The sequence below is a fragment of the Rutilus rutilus genome (genome assembly GCF_951802725.1).
Source record: "Rutilus rutilus genome assembly, chromosome: 12".
Taxonomy (NCBI): Eukaryota; Metazoa; Chordata; class Actinopteri; order Cypriniformes; family Leuciscidae; genus Rutilus; species Rutilus rutilus.
The window spans coordinates 36,852,990-36,869,627 of NC_140217.1; the positions used below are offsets into that span (position 1 = coordinate 36,852,990).

Consider the following 16,638-nt stretch of genomic DNA (forward strand, 5'->3'; position numbering starts at 1 on the left):
TAGAAGTGCAAGATTGGTGCGCAGAACAGAAATCATGAGTTGTTAATCGCAATTTTGTCCGGTGGAAAATTGCGCTAAAAATGCAAACATTTGATCAATGGTGGCTTGAAAAAATAACAGTCAGTTCTCTGAGGAAGGACCTCTGTTGGAGGGAAGGTGGAATAACATGCTCCGATGTATAATGACTAACTTTAGCAATAAAGGCAAAGGCAAATCTTTTTAACAGAGTTTGAAAGCATCTCAGTTGATAACAATATGACAGGTTGCATGGTTATAATTTCCTCAAATCAAAAGCAATTGCTTTTGCCAGACTGATGTGTCAGCTTTTACCTTATAAAGCCCAATAGAGTTGAGAGAAGATTATTGTTATCGATATCAGAATGAAAACACTTAAACCATGGAAGTTATGTCATTTTATTGCACGGCTCTCTGAAATTCTTGGTTCTTGGTAGCGTTTATTCACTCATAAGCAGATGAAGGAAACAATTAAAGGGAGATAATCAATCTATAAAGTGTTGCAGATCTATTGGCCTCTCCTTTGTTATGCAGTTTCTACAAATCCCGTCCTGAAGTGTCAGATAGGATGTCCGTGCATTAATGTGAAGTCTCTCTCTGGGTGATGCAACCGTGGCAAATGTTTCCCTGTCTAAATAAGGCACAGTGCGTCTAGACCTGCCCGTTTCAATTTCTTAAATATGTGTACTTTTATATAAAACTGCACTTATTATGTTAATCATGCTCTGCTGGCTCTTATGTTGCAGTCCATGCAACTAAAAAGTCACAATTTCCAAGTGCAATAAATGGCTTCCAGGGCTAAATAAGAATGATGACAAAATAGTGTCAATAAAGACATTAGTTCCTACATTAGAGGACAGTAAAAGATAGTTAGCAAACATTAGCAGAGGAGTGTGAAATGAATTTTTGTGTGAAGTAGTTTATGCAACCGGCCACTGGTGGTTAAAGGTGCAGTGAACGATTTCTGAGAAACGGCGTTGAAAGTGGATTGGACTGTGTCCACTCATGATGTGAGAGGAGAGAGAGGGACATTTGAAGAAAGACTGTAGAAAGAGAGATGCTGAGAGACATTACAAAAGAGAAAAGGAATATCACTGGAAATAGAAGGGTTATGATCAGGCAAGAGCTTCAGGAATGACGTTAATATTAGAAAAGCTTTCCAGTGCTGGAGAGACCCAAGCGGGAAGGCCTGAAAACGGATGCCGAGGTTGAGTTGTTTCTGCTCTGAGTAATACTGGTTTTTAGTGTGTGCTGCTGGCTACTAACAACAAACTCTTGCTTGTATATACTCTTGTGTACTGTATGTTCATTTTTTGTTCTGCCTTGTCGTTTGTTCGTCATCTTTGAGTTATTTTTCGCGAAGCTTTATTTTTACCTGCTATGATAAAGAGACATCCGCTCTTCCATTGCCTGTTCCTGCATTTTGGGGGCGGAGCAATGAAGGGAGGGGTGTGTTTGTGTGGGTTGATTTCAGATATCAACAGTGTTCAACGATTCCCAGAAATCGCTTACTGCACCTTTATGTAAGCGTTCTACATTTGACATATGCTTCCTTCTTAAAATGATCCCATATCCTTTGCACGGTAAGTGGGTTTTAAAATGAATTATGAATGTAAAACGAATTGGGAATATTGCAAATGTAAATGCCACTCCAAGCGGGTGACAGATTAAACTGTGTGTCACGGTGCGATCGTCAAACTTGTTCTAAATACAGATGGCCTTTCGGAAGGCAAAGCTTTACCTTTACATGTGACAAGGATTGTCAAACCCTTCCTGTGACAGTTTGGGAGGACAGGAAAAAAACAAAAATTAAACTAACATACAAGAATAGTCCTCATTATAATGGAACGCCCCACCAAAAGTGTCACTACCTCCGTCTGTTGAGGAGCAGGACACATTGGCGTGACAAGGGGGTTTCGCGTATTTTCAAAGTTGTTTACAGTCATTGTTGCTGCTCCTCTCAGCTCTTTCGCAACGTTTCTCTGTGACAGTTGACTCAGCCCCGCGCACGCCGGTTATATTTGGGCTCTTGAATGTCACAGAGAAATTGTGCGGATATATCATCCCTTCGTGTACAGTCACAAAGCCACCTAAAGCTGGCGGATGAGCAGAGCCCGTGTGCTGCCTTTTACCCACGGCTCGCAGAGATCTGCAGGGAACACGGGGTCGACGGATCAAGCGTCCTTCAAGTTTGCCCGAATAGTTCAGCTGAAAGAAAATAAGACAGACAGGACTACAAACGGAGAGATGGACAGAGATCCAGAGAGTGCGGCTCAGGCAGATTGATGCGTGGGGAGCCATTGTTTAGCCTGATAGCAGTGACCCATTAAATGTTCCTGAGAGCTGCTAAATGAGGCCCAAGCTGATTCTCCACATCTGTGGAATGGATTCAAATAGTAAAATGTGCTCAAAATATTCCCAAAAATTCGTCATAAAGGAGGAGGCGGAGGATGTATAGAGCTTTGTGAAGGACAGGCGGTCCAATTCTGCTGAGCTTTCAGTGGGTGCAGATTCTGTGTGGGCCATCATCTAGGAAAACTTCAACAGACACAATAATATATCTCAGTACACTTGACTTATTAAATATTTAAGCAAACAAAAAATATCCGTTGTTTTTCAAAGCAGAACCCATTCATAATAGATAATAGCAGCAAAACCGAAAATAAAAGAACCAAACAAATGATTTGGTTACACTTTTCAATAAGGGAACATTTTTTAACAAAGGACAATGAACTAACAACATGATCTAACAATGACCAATTTATACATCATAAATCCACTGTGTCAATCCATATAAATTAGGCTTTACTATTTTTTATTCAGCGAAGATGCATTAAACTGATCAAAAGTGAAAGTAAAATGAATGAAACCATGATACAGTTTTTAGAAGAATAGAAAGACATGGCAAAAGTGTTTTCAACATCAGTAATAATGTTTCTTCAGCAGCAAATCGGTATAATAGAATGATTTTTGAAGGATATATACACTCACCTAAAGGATTATTAGGAACACCTGTTCAATTTCTCATTAATGCAATTATCTAATCAACCAATCACATGGCAGTTGCTTCAATGCATTTAGGGTTGTGGTCCTGGTCAAGACAATCTCCTGAACTCCAAACTGAATGTCAGAATGGGAAAGAAAGGTGATTTAAGTCATTTTGAGCGTGGCATGGTTGTTGGTGCCAGACGGGCCGGTCTGAGTATTTCACAATCTGCTCAGTTACTGGGATTTTCACGCACAACCATTTCTAGGGTTTACAAAGAATGGTGTGAAAAGGGAAAAACATCCAGTATGCGGCAGTCCTGTGGGCGAAAATGCCTTGTTGATGCTAGAGGTCAGAGGAGAATGGGCCGACTGATTCAAGCTGATAGAAGAGCAACTTTGACTGAAATAACCACTCGTTACAACCGAGGTATGCAGCAAAGCATTTGTGAAGCCACAACACGCACAACCTTGAGGCGGATGGGCTACAACAGCAGAAGACCCCACCGGGTACCACTCATCTCCACTACAAATAGGAAAAAGAGGCTACAATTTGCACGAGCTCACCAAAATTGGACAGTTGAAGACTGGAAAAATATTGCCTGGTCTGATGAGTCTCGATTTCTGTTGAGACATTCAGATGGTAGAGTCAGAATTTGGCATAAACAGAATGAGAACATGGATCCATCATGCCTTGTTACCACTGTGCAGGCTGGTGGTGGTGGTGTAATGGTGTGGGGGATGTTTTATTGGCACACTTTAGGCCCCTTAGTGCCAATTGGGCATCGTTTAAATGCCACGGCCTACCTGAGCATTGTTTCTGACCATGTCCATCCCTTTATGACCACCATGTACCCATCCTCTGATGGCTACTTCCAGCAGGATAATGCACCATGTCACAAAGCTCGAATCATTTCAAATTGGTTTCTTGAACATGACAATGAGTTCACTGTACTAAAATGGCCCCAACAGTCACCAGATCTCAACCCTATAGAGCATCTTTGGGATGTGGTGGAACGGGAGCTTCGTGCCCTGGATGTGCATCCCACAAATCTCCATCAACTGCAAGATGCTATCCTATCAATATGGGCCAACATTTCTAAAGAATGCTTTCAGCACCTTGTTGAATCAATGCCACGTAGAATTAAGGCAGTTCTGAAGGCGAAAGGGGGTCAAACACAGTATTAGTATGGTGTTCCTAATAATCCTTTAGGTGAGTGTATATATATAAGAAAATATTTTAACCCATACAAATTTGAACTAAACATATCTAGATTTGACTGTGAGCATGCTCAAAAATTTCTCATTCATTCTCAAGTAAAATGCATATGAATTTTTCAACTAACCAGGCACGGGATATTCCCGCAATGTAAGTGTTCGCTTTCAAGTGTTTGCCTGGGAATACCCTGTAAACGAGGCATAAATTCACAATAGCATCACAAATCTGAAATCGTTCTGAGTAAAGTATTAATGTATATATATTTTTAAAGAACATCAAATCTGAGATATTAGAGATCTTGGCTTAACTGTTGCTGAACATCCAGACTCTAGACCAACTCGAAAGGATCTCAAGAGTCGAGATGTTTTTCAGTTTGACTGCAGCACTTGGTAACAGTCAGTCATCTCTCTGAGTCTAAGGCCAACATTTCACCCAGGAGGGAAGTGTTAAGTGTAATCCCACTCAGCAAGACCCCGAGAGCAGCTGCTTCACAGAAAATCATGCCCATTATGTTTGCCATTTCTCATCAGCCTCTCGCTGGAAAACCACGGGAGAAGTCTTGTCAGGTTCTTATATATTTATTCCAGTTATTTATTATTGCTTTGTGCTTTCACAGGGGTGTCATTTCATGGAGCACTCAGCTTTACCACAAAGGCCTTTGGCCATTTTGTGGTGTACCAGGTTTTAGGAAGCTCCGACAGATACTTTCAGGTTACAAAATGTACTTTCTGCTGCAGACGTCAAACTTTCAATTTTTCAAGTTCAACAAAACTTAACGTCTGTGTACGACGTCTACTTGCCTCTCGGTTATAGAAAAAAATTGTAGAGCATGTTTATATGTTTAGCCTATGGGGTCAATGAACTGTTGGGCTTTTTAACTAAAAAGTGAGATGGAGTTTTTATTAGGCTACTCAACAGGTGAGTAAGGTATTTTATTGAACAGATAAATTGTCATAATGTAGCTCTCTACCAGAGTTCATTGTAAAACATGAAGGCTCATTTCATTATGGTTGTTGTAGTGCTTTGCTGGAATTTATTTTATTATGGTGTCTATTAACGGGTGATGCTACAGTAACCTCTTCAGCTAGTCCAATAGTCAGCTTGAGATACTTTCCATCTAAACTGGTTATATCTCTTTTACGCCTAGTAGTGAACGTCGTATGAACAGTAGGATAACCATATTCATCCGCAGAGCCGAAGCACAACCAAAACAATGTTCTTCCACAAAATGCATTGTTTTCTTTTCTTAACCACTAGAGGGCCAAAAGTTACATAGTGTACCTTTAACAGTCAAAATTATTATCATTATTTAGCTCAAACTGTAGAGCACGGCGCTAGAGTCACTGAAATCATGGGTTTATTTCCAGTCAACTTAATAAAATGTGCACTTTGAATGCAATGCAAGTCGCTTTATATATTATATATATATAAAGCAACAGTAAAGTGAAAATCCTAGCCAATTTGGCATCACATATTGTTTCAAAACAAAACCACTGAACAAAAGACAGAGGTCTGTGTCAAGTAAATGCAATTTCTTCCTGTGAGAAGTAATAGCAGGAGGGAGAAGGAGAGAGAGATGGAAGCGGAAATGGAGTGAAATAAAATTGGTGTGGTAGTGAAATAGAAACAGAGCGATAATGAACCAAAAAGATAATTGGAAAAAAAAATGGTTCCAAATCTGTATGTTCTTATTTCTTCTGTGGAACACAAATGTTGAGGTTTTGAAGACCTGTTACACATCTCTTGCCATTCACCAACAGTTCATAGTGACTGAGTTTGACAGATGTAAGGGAACACAAAATACTCCATATAGCTTGTGTGCTATGATAAATATCTTCTGTATGAAATCGCATTTTTGGACAAAATCACAATTAAATGGTTGTGGCTTGCTATTGGTGGATCTCATGTGAGTGACAGGTTGCCCCGCCCTCGTGCCAGTAAACACATCATCAGAGAAGTGAATGCAAGAGGGAGGGGAAGTTATTTTGATTAATGTTTACGAGGGCATTTGTATGATTTGAATTTAAAAAAATGATGTGAACAGATAAATCATTTATAATTAATACTACAATATTCCAGAAAAAAAAACGCAATAATTGTTCATTTTGATTCTATGGTGACAGTAACTAAGGAAATGCAGAGGTTTTGTGTGATAATGCAAAGCTAATAATTAATTGATTATAAAAATGTAAAATTAAAATAACTTTAAACATTTTTTAAAAATTATTTAAAAAGATTTTATTTGTTTACCTGCATGTCAACTAAAATCATAGAACTGTGAACTTGCAAATGTGTTAATAAATTAGTGAAATATTAACTTAATATGCTTCAAGAAAATATTTTTGAAAAAACGGTTTGGAAATCTGCTTTACATTTTTCTATGAAAATGACCTTTGCTTTTGATTTAGTCTTTTGAATATTCGATTTTGATGAAAGGCAGACGCCTTTGAGTTTTTTATCCATTTAATGAAAAATCACGGTAACAGACATACTTCATGTTCGGAGCACGAAGTCTAGCTCATGCTCCTACAGTCCAAAATAAACTGCATTTAAAGTACAACCCATTTTACTGCGGTATTGTGTCAAACAGAACTTTAAAAGAGGTAGAGCAAGACTTGTATCCATTAGGAATTGATTGTGAAAAGTGGGTGTTACATAACATAAATCGTTTAGAACAAGTAAATGGGGACAATTTTGATTTCAAAGGCAAATTAATGTCCCAAAAACCAACAGCTGGTAGTAAACTGGCATTAAGTGAATACATATAAAAATATTCACGTTTGAAGAATAAACAAGACCTGCTTGTAAATCTCTCTTAGATATGTCTAGTAACACCACCAGAGCAAATATGAAGTAACCACCTTGCCATCTACAGGTCAAAATATGTAATATGGATTACAAATGTGTAAAGGAACATAAAAAGCACTTAAATACACAGGCACAGTACAGCTATATTCTTCACAGTCCAGCTGAGAACATCTACATTTGCCAATCAAGCAAACTGTTAACACTCCTCTTTATCATTCTGTCCTGAATCCTTGGCCATCTTGTCTTTCAGATACTTGATTTTGAGTGAATAGTACTCTTCCTGAAGCTGTAGGACTCGTTCCTGTCTGCGCAGCACACACGTCTCCAGATCGCTCTTTCCTGCTGCTTGTGTAGGCGGGGGTGCAACAGTCTCTGTGGTGTTTGATTGGCTGTCATTTGCACTGTTTACTGGCTGAGCGTCCAGCGCCGGTGCAATCTCAGCTGGAATAATGTACTTCTCCTCTTCCTCCACCTCATCTTCCTCCTGTGAGATTGCACTTTCATTCTCAGTTTCAGCTCTGTGAGAGGACAAAGCTGTTAAATTAGCAAAACGGTGATTGGCAAATATGTTACACATGAAAATTCTGTCACCCTAATGTTATTCCGAACCCATAGGCTGTTTTTAATAGTAGCCTATGCATTATTTTGCTCATCAAGGCTGAATTTATTTGATAAAAAAAACACAGTTTGTGATATATTATTACAACTTAAAATCATCATTACTCCAGTGTTCAGTGTCACATGATCCTTCAGAAATCATTCTAATATGCTAATTTGCTGCTTAATTATGATCAGTGCTCAATTATTAATAATGGTTAATTAATGGTTCTTATCAATGTGGAAAACAGTTAATAGTTTTTGTGGATTTTTTCAGGATTCTTTGATGAATAGAAAGTTTAAAAGAACAACATTTATTTCAAATAGAAATATTTTTAAGCATTAAAAATGTTTTGCTGAATAAAAGATTTTCTTCGTTAATGTACAGATGTTATCTCCTAATTTTTTGATAATTTTGTTGATTTAGTTGTAATAGCTTACACATAGCACAGGGAGGCTTTATCTGAATCGTTGAACTATTTACAAAAAAAGACAGTCAGTAATAAAATAAGAACAAATAAACAAATTGCAAATGAAAGAAAAATTAAATAAACATGGCTTTACTCTTTTCAGGAGGGTCTAACAATATATTCAGGAAAGAAATACTTAATGTAAAATAACACTGAATAGTTTTCATTGTAAAAATTAAACAGTTTAATGCTTACAACAAAAGTTATTCAGTCAGCGAGTGATCATCTCTTTGAAGAACATGACAGATGGCAGCAGGTTTATTAGGCCGCTGTCATTTTAAGGAATCACGGATCCAATATACTGTTATACAACATGCGTTTTCTCTCATCTATTTATGCTCCAAAACGGTATTTAGCCGAATACTCGGCAAGACAAGCATTTAGACATAATTGTGTATGTATTTGACCGTTTAAGCGCAATAAGCAGGAAAAAGAAGTCAAGTTAGTACTCGCGGGCTGTTTGAGGAGCGATCAGTGGCGCACGCGCGTCTGGTGTAAGCGCAAAACCTGCGGGAATTAGTACAATTATCCGCAATAAAAGCACTATTGAACCGCAGCGAATGTCACGAGTGAGTAAGAAGAGGCTGGTGTGTGTCAATTCACCGTCGGAGAGAAGAGAGAGTGAGAACGTGCAGCTGGTATTGGTGAAAAGCATTGCATATTTCAGTATCGATACATATCGAAATATCAATATTTTTGACAACACTACTAAATTATCATGTCGAATGCTTACATTTAGAAAGTTGGACATGATTAGAAATGAAAAGAACACAGGACATCAGAGTTGTGTGGGCATACCCTGGAGAAGCGTACGGAGTCATGTAGCTCGTGCTCGGAAATGAAGAGTGTCCTTGGTTGTGATGAGCGTGTCTGTGGTAAGACGGCCGGTGGATAAACTCCCTCAAGAGGTTCCCTTGAAACTCCATCATCTCCTTCCACATGGCCATCAGACTCGCCTGTTCCTCCTTCTGTTCCTCTCTGGCTTCCCTCCGCAACCGTTCCTCGTACTCCCTCTGGTTCTGCACATGGAGAGTTTCTTGATCTCTTACAGGGTCAGTAATAGGATGCTTTTTGGCCTTCTTCCTCGCAGGGTGAGCAACAGCTGAAAATAAGAGCGCACAACAGTCAGTTACGCATGTTCATATCATAATTCACAAACGTTTTTTGTCCTTTGACCCAAAATATTTTCTTGATTTTCCCTCTGAGATTTTGAGCTAATATTTCAATAAATTAACATTCAATGTTCTCTGATGTCGATTAATGGCCACATGACATGCTGTTAAACAAATAAAGTATTAACTTTTTGGGGTAAGCGTTTTATTTTTATTTATTTTTAAATTATTTAATTTTATTTAAATAATGACTAGCTTTTTGGGAAACCCAAATCAATCAGATCTTTTTTTATTACTATTATTCATTTCAAACCGATTTGCAAAACTTTATTTTTTTCAAAAGAATTATGTTTATATTTGTATTAAAAACACAAAATAACCCTATTTATATCTAGGGTAAATTTTCGGAAACTTTCCATGGGAAGTTAAAGGGTTAGTTCACCCAAAAATGAAAATTCTGTCAGTAATTACTCACCCTCATGTTGTTCCAAACCCGTAAGACTTTCGTTCATCTTCTGAACACAAATTAAGATATTTTTGATGAAATCTGAGAGCTGGCTCACTCCTTCATAGGCTGCTAGTGCTAGGTAATTGCATCTGCCAGTCCAGAAAAGTTAGTAAAGACATCATTAAAATTAGGGATGTCCTGATCCGATCCACGGCATCGGTATCGTGCCGATACTGGCCCAGAACGCTAGATCGGATATCGGAGGGGAGAAAAAAATATATCCGATACCTATGATCCGATACCTATAAGGGGTGGAACGGTACGTGTATTTGTACGGTTCGGTGCATGGATTTACACAGAGAATACACGGTATAAAAATAAATAAAACTCGCATGCACATTAATTAATGTAATGCGGAACTACTGTTAGATACGCGCATAGACGTATGCAGGTTCTTTAGGGACACCTAATCTGTAGCCCCGCCTTAGCTCTGAACGCGTGTCTATTTCGCTTCAAACGCTCGCTTTATCATTATACGTGCGAATGGATTCAAACTGTTCAAGCATCGAATTAGACGCGACAGACGCGAATTTGACGCTCTATTCGCGTTTGGTGTGAACGCAGCAAAATGAACAGGCTGCGATGTCAAGATTGCAATGCTGGAATGTGTGTGTGTGTGTCAGAGAGAGAGAGAGGCACCGGCGCGATCGAACAGTGGAAACATAAAAACATACTCGTCATTTTGTTCATACAGGACATCATTAAAACTGCAAAAAGTGTTTAGCCTTATATATGTGTAAAACACAGCATTGTGCTTTTGTCAAACTGTAAACTCTTATCAAACTGTAACCTACAACTGTCACCCAACCAAAATCACACACACGCTGTTTAAAAGCAAAAATTATCTCATCTTTTGGATATTCATCATATTGCATTGGTTTTCATTTCTTGTCCTCAAACTAGAGCACTAATCTGTTTATTTTGAAGTTACACATTCTACATTGATTAAAAAAGAAAATCAAATGTGTTTTTAATGGTAGGCTAGTATTATTTTATACAGAAATTATTTATAATTCAGATGAGAATAACGTTAAAGTTAATTAAAATTTTAAGGAAACAAATACATTGATTTGAAATATAGCAAATTAATTTTAAATTCATTCAGGTACAATTACCAAACATATCTCAAGGTCTTTTGAATAAAGGGAGGCAGTCTTTCATTATCAGCTGTTGTTGTGGACTATATAGTAAGTATTTGTTCTCCATTTGAGTGAGATGTTTTTATGTGGCTAATTGAGCAAAGTGCTTCCATATATTTTATTATTAGTAGTATTAGTTAAAGAATAAAATAAAAATATCGGATTGATATCGGTATCGACAAATAGCCAAAGCTGTGGCATCGGTATCGTATCGGAAGTGAAAAAGTGGTATCGGGACATCCCTAGTTAAAATAGTCCAAGTGACAACAGTGTTAAGTTTAAACAACCTTAAGTTTATCATGCGACTAGAATACTTTTTGTGCGTAAAAACAAACAAAAATAAAGACTTTATTGAACCATCTCTTCTCTTCCATATCATTCTCCTAAGCAGTTGACGTAGTGTAACAGCGCAGCGCTTCTGGGTTGTACGTCAGAATGTAGGCTCACTATTGGCCGACGCTGGTCATGTGTGTGATACATGTGATGCTGGCCAAATAGTGATACGGAAACAGAAATACGTTCTGACGTACAACCCAGAAGCGCTGCGCTGTTACGCGTTTTTCAGGTTCGAAAACGCGAGGCACACAGCACTGCCCCGATCACACAGAACGAGCGGTGCGCTGCGTTTATGATGTTGCTTGGCAACCACAGAAACAGCTGTCCTGTCAGTCAAGTAAACGTCAAATCAGCCTTTTATTAACTTTATTTACTTTCTGTTAACATTGTGGTAGTTGGTTCGTGAAGTCGGTAAGCTCCTGGTAATCCGCGAGAGCACCTCAAGTTTATCCTCCATCATCGCACTCTCCAGGCGTTCAAAGCAACTGTAGTTTTCATCACTACAACGGAAGGCCCGCCTTCAATTCATTTGATTGGACAGTTGAAAAAAACGATGACGTCGGGTGCTTTTTCCGCTCGGAGTTGCTTTTTTTTTCAACTGCAAAAACGCGAGGCGCCTGGGGCGCATAAACAGCGCGCAGAACGCTCACTGCCTTAGGTGTGATCGAGCCTTACACTACCTGAACTCACTCAGAGGCCCACACAGAAGAAAATGAATAGTTGAATAAAGTCGTTATTTTTTGGCACACAAAAAGTATTCTCGTCGCTTGATAAACGTATGGTTGAGCCACTGTAGTCACTTGGACTATTTTAACGATTTCTTTACTAACTTTTCTGGTCTGGCAGATATCAATTACCTAGCAGCTGTAGCGAAGACCAGGAGGCTTGGTTGTATCTTCAGCACGATTCTTCATTAAGAACACGAGCTGTCGATAGCTGCAGTCATCAAAGGTGGTGTACATTGTAGTGTATATAGATTTTAGTGGGCAGTGCTTAGATATGGAGACAAAGCACCTGGGTGACGACCTTAAAGGAGTCATAATGTAGAAATTTCACTTTTCCACGAGAATCAATGTATGTTATGATTGCATAATGATTGTACACTGGCCGGGAAGCCGATATTTAAAAGTGAAGCGTTTGTTTACCTCGGGGTTTGTAAAATAGGCCACGTGCACGCGCACGAAAAAACGAGATTTTGATTTCTTCCCCCTTTTGACGTCAAGACGGGGGAGGATATACCAAATATGGACACCGCAAACCTATGCCGCGGGAAGCCCGCCCCTCTCCCCCTCAGATTCAGTTTAGTCGACTCGAGAAAGATGGAGAAACCGAGTGTAGCCTACACTTGAGATGCTCTGTGGGTGACTGCCACAAACAACATGCAAATGTGTTTTATCTACCAAAAACGGACGAAACTATCAGGGAACAGTGGAGGAAATTCATTTTTAATGACGCTGTCCCAACAACTCTTTCAAGTGGCGTATCATTAGGTGTGTGCGCTAAACATTTTACACCGGAATCATTTACAAATTTGGGGCAATATCAGGCGAACTTGGCCTCGAAGCTCCGTTTGGGAAAAGGTGCCATCCCAACCATCAGGGACTTGCCAGAAATTGAAAAGGTAAGACTGTGTTTTTATTGCTCTACTGTGGTTAACAAATAGCAGCTAACTGCTAATGCGGCTATTGTATGTAACGTTACCTTCGAGGTAAACACGGGGAATGGACTCTACGAATGCTAGCCACATCTTTCCACTTTGTTTTACACTAGCAGCTACAGTAGTGACGGTACAGGAGTCCATGCTCAGTGGCTAAAACTGTTTAAATGCAAGTATAACATCACGTTGCATGTCTAAAGAAGAAACATATTGAATGTCTAAATAACCACAACGTGAAACAAGGCAAAAACACCACATGATAGTAAAAATCTCAAAACCACTGTAAGCTGATTAAAAAAAAAAACTACATCTCCGTTAATGTAATCTACATTAAATAAAAGGTAAATTTATGTGGGAGAAAATAGCAACACACGTTTTTGCTCGAACTGATGTTAATGTATGTCTCAGTCAAAATGATTGTATTTACCATTCAGAGACATCTTGATGTAGACGTGCATCCAACAACTCTACATCTTCCCTTTCCAGCTCTGGTTCAGAGTCCGGCTCAAACATGTACGGTTGAATCCCATATGTCGCGGCCGGGTCGGGTTCTGACAACTTGCGCCATGTCAGTTTGTAATGATGCTGAAGTTACCTGCGGTGTCAACCCCCCTCCTTCCTGCAACCAATCAACGCGCCCCTCATTTGCATTATTATAATGACCGTCCACGACAGCCAAAACATCGCATCAGATCTCGCGAGACAATAATGCCTTTAGAAATAAGGGTCTGAGGGGCTCTGTGTTTATTTTTTTTCCACTTTTCTTTTTTAGAAGTGCCTGAAAGACTATAATAGAGCATTGGGTACCAAAGTTAAAACAACATTATGACTCCTTTAAACTAAGCATGGAAATGAAGTATCCAGGTTTAGGAACCCGCCCTAGACTCTAGAGTGTTAACAATCCTAATCCAATCAGCATAACTATTCGAAGACTGGGACAGGGGCTCCAAGAGCCATTAAAGACAAGAGAGTTGACTCATTTAACTTACAATAGAGAGAACAGAACTGACAGGAATCTCTTGCTGGAAACTTTGCTTAACAGCTGATATCATCATCATAACCTTAAATGCTAAATTCAATGTAATCAACCTTAGTTTGTTATGTACGGACATAAGATCAGCAGATCTTAAACAGATTCTTAAATTTGTTATCCCACACAGCCTATGAAGGAGTGATCCAGCTCTCAGAATTCATCAAAAATATCTTAATTTGTGGTCAGAAGATGAACAAAAGTCTTACGGGGTTGGAACAACATGAGGGTGAGTAATTACTGACAGAATTTTTGTTTTTGGGTGAACTAACCCTTTAAGCTGGGGAATTTAGGAAATATTCCAAGTTGGAAACTTTATGGGAATTTACAGTAATTAATTGGAAATTTAGGGAAATTTATACAAACTATATCATAAACAAACCTAAATATAAACATTTTGATTGCAGAGTGACCAGGATCGGTCTGAATCAGACTCATTGTGACTTTGAATGGAGGAGAGGAACTCTTGCCTGGGGTCGCTTGTTTTGAGCCCTGGGGAAGCTTTAGGCACTTGACTATATGCTGCTGCATTTTTGTGGCATTCTTAACATAGGGCTTTGCACAGTATTTGCAAATGTACACATCCTTCCCTTCTACATTGGCTGAGGTGAAATGTATCCAAACATCAGATGGCGCACGTGGCATTGTTCTGTAGAACAAGATTAGAAAAAAAAGCTTGTAATGAAAACTAATGCAATGCCATGGTATGATAGCTAGCCTCTTCAACTGTCAATGAAATTGTATTAGCTAGCTTACATTTAGCATATCTGATTTCCTGGATCGCTAGCTACTGTATAAACACGTTTTGATTTCGTATTTGATAGTTTAACTTTAAGACCATAGGTCAAATATGTTTACCCTGGTAATGTCCTCAAAACTTACTTGACTTGGTGTAGTCCTTGGGCTCAAATGAAGTAGTGTGGCTTCAATAGTCCTGCTGTAGTGTCTGTGCGGATTCTAGAAATGATCTGAGCATGTGTTGGAGGAATGCACAGGGCATGCAGGGGGTGTGGCCTCAAGAGCTCTGCAGGAAGTAGTGTGCATGTGATTGAGGAATGCACAGGAAATTCAACTGAATTTGCATTAAATCTGGTCGTTTTAAAATGTGTTTTCCAACTACATCAAAGGTCCCTGTTATAGGCTAACCTGTAATTTTGCATTTGTCCAGTTTATTCCCATTAATTCCCATGGAAAGTTTCCAACTTTGAAAATTCCCAGAATTCTGCAACCCTATTTATATCTGAGATTATGATAACTGGACACTACTTGTGGAATTAAACATGCAAAAGAGGTCGTATGACAACAAGATAGCATACTGTATGCATGCATACTTACAAACTATTTTGAACAGCTTTGTGCACATTACTAAGTGTTCGCTATGCATTAGGACGCATAAAGCTAGTATTGTACGCAAAACACAGCCTCGCCTTCATTTATAATTTGTTTGGGCAATTAAAAATGTAAATAAACCGTATTGCACATAAAATAGCCAAATTAACATCCAAGTAAGGTCATTTTACAGCAATGTACAGTACTGTGCAAAAGTCTTAGGCACATTTACGCCAGTAATTTAGGCTATATCTTTTGCTGTAGTGTGCGATAAGAAAATATCAGTTTACATTTCCAGAAATTCCTTTTGCCATTAATTGTAATAATCCAGTGAGATTTGTGTATGCACAAGGAGTCTGACAGCAGTCGGTATGATCTGATCTCACCATCATCGAGTCCGTCTGTGATTACATGAAGAAACAGAAAAAACTGAGACAGACAAAAATATCATTGGATAATTACAAATGTAAACTGATATTTCCTACTGACACACTACTTCAAAATATATAAATAACAAGCTTAAAACCATATTTATTTATTTTTTGGTGAAAATACCAACGTGCCTAAGACTTTTGCACAGTACTGTAAATACAGTGTTTGTCATGTTTATAACTGCACACTGTTTGTATAGTTTATCATTGCACAGCTCTGTTTCACAGTTTGTGTAGTAAACGAAATGCAGTGTATAGTGCGCATTATCTAGCATACTGTCTAGACTGCGTTGTATTTAACATGCATTGCGCATCAACGCACCTCCTGTCATCATGTCCCCCGTCTCCGCGTCATGACTGACGGACGCGTCGATGTCAGTGGACGTGCTCCTGCTCTCATTCCGCGCGTCCTCGATGGATGTGCTCTGGGGCTCTTCGAGTTTCACATTATTATGAGGTGTTAAAGTGTTCGTAGGGCGGTTGCTGCCCCATATGGACTTGCAGAGATCATAATAATTCCAGTACACTCTGCCGTGCCCGGTGTTTTTGTGATGCTCGTGTATTTTCAGGAACTTCTGCTTGAGTGTTTTCAGTTTGGTGGTGACCTGTCGCTTGGTTCTGTGGATGCCCTGCGCCCGAAGGAGCCTCGATATTTCGGCGTAAATAAGAGAGTCGCGAACGGTCCCGCTGATTTGCCTGCTGATTTCTTCATCCTGTCGGATGTACAGCAGCGCCCTCGTCTCGGTGTCCGTCCAGTTTCTCTCTACTGACATTTCTTCATACATTTCGCGGCGTGGAAACCTTGGGGAATCACGTAACATTAGGGGGTTCATTGACTCAAAGCATCAGTTGATTCTACACTCGCGCATCACGTAGGCCTGCAAGTACAAGACGTATGTACGTCACACGTTCTGAACTTTCTGATTGGCTCAGACTGACGGGCCGCGGCAGCCCTCTAGCGGCAGAACATGGAATATAATCACGAATCGTTCACTTATTTCA

At 39.2% G+C, this 16,638-nt stretch overlaps 1 protein-coding gene across 1 annotated transcript; it reads right to left on the reverse strand.

The window, feature by feature from the left end:
- Positions 1-6,667: 6,667 nt before the first annotated feature.
- LOC311301379 (uncharacterized protein) lies at positions 6,668-16,524 on the reverse strand. Its single transcript, XM_084426410.1, has 3 exons — positions 15,959-16,524; positions 8,893-9,196; positions 6,668-7,545 (listed from the first exon to the last, which is right to left on the reverse strand). The coding sequence occupies exons 1-3, from the start codon at positions 16,467-16,469 to the stop codon at positions 7,224-7,226; spliced, it is 1,137 nt and encodes a 378-aa protein (XP_084282536.1). The 5' UTR covers positions 16,470-16,524; the 3' UTR covers positions 6,668-7,223.
- Between the last annotated feature and the right edge of the window lie 114 nt (positions 16,525-16,638).

What these genes read in the sequence shown, in the direction of transcription:
- LOC311301379 (XM_084426410.1), bottom strand. Translation starts at nt 16,469, where the DNA reads ATGAACCCCCTAATGTTACGTGATTCCCCAAGGTTTCCACGCCGCGAA. An exon ending in GGGGGACATGATGACAGGAG is followed by an intron (nt 9,197 to 15,958) that starts GTGCGTTGATGC and finishes TCTTATTTTCAG; the next exon opens with CTGTTGCTCACCCTGCGAGG. An exon ending in ACTCCGTACGCTTCTCCAGG is followed by an intron (nt 7,546 to 8,892) that starts GTATGCCCACAC and finishes GTCCTCTCACAG; the next exon opens with AGCTGAAACTGAGAATGAAA.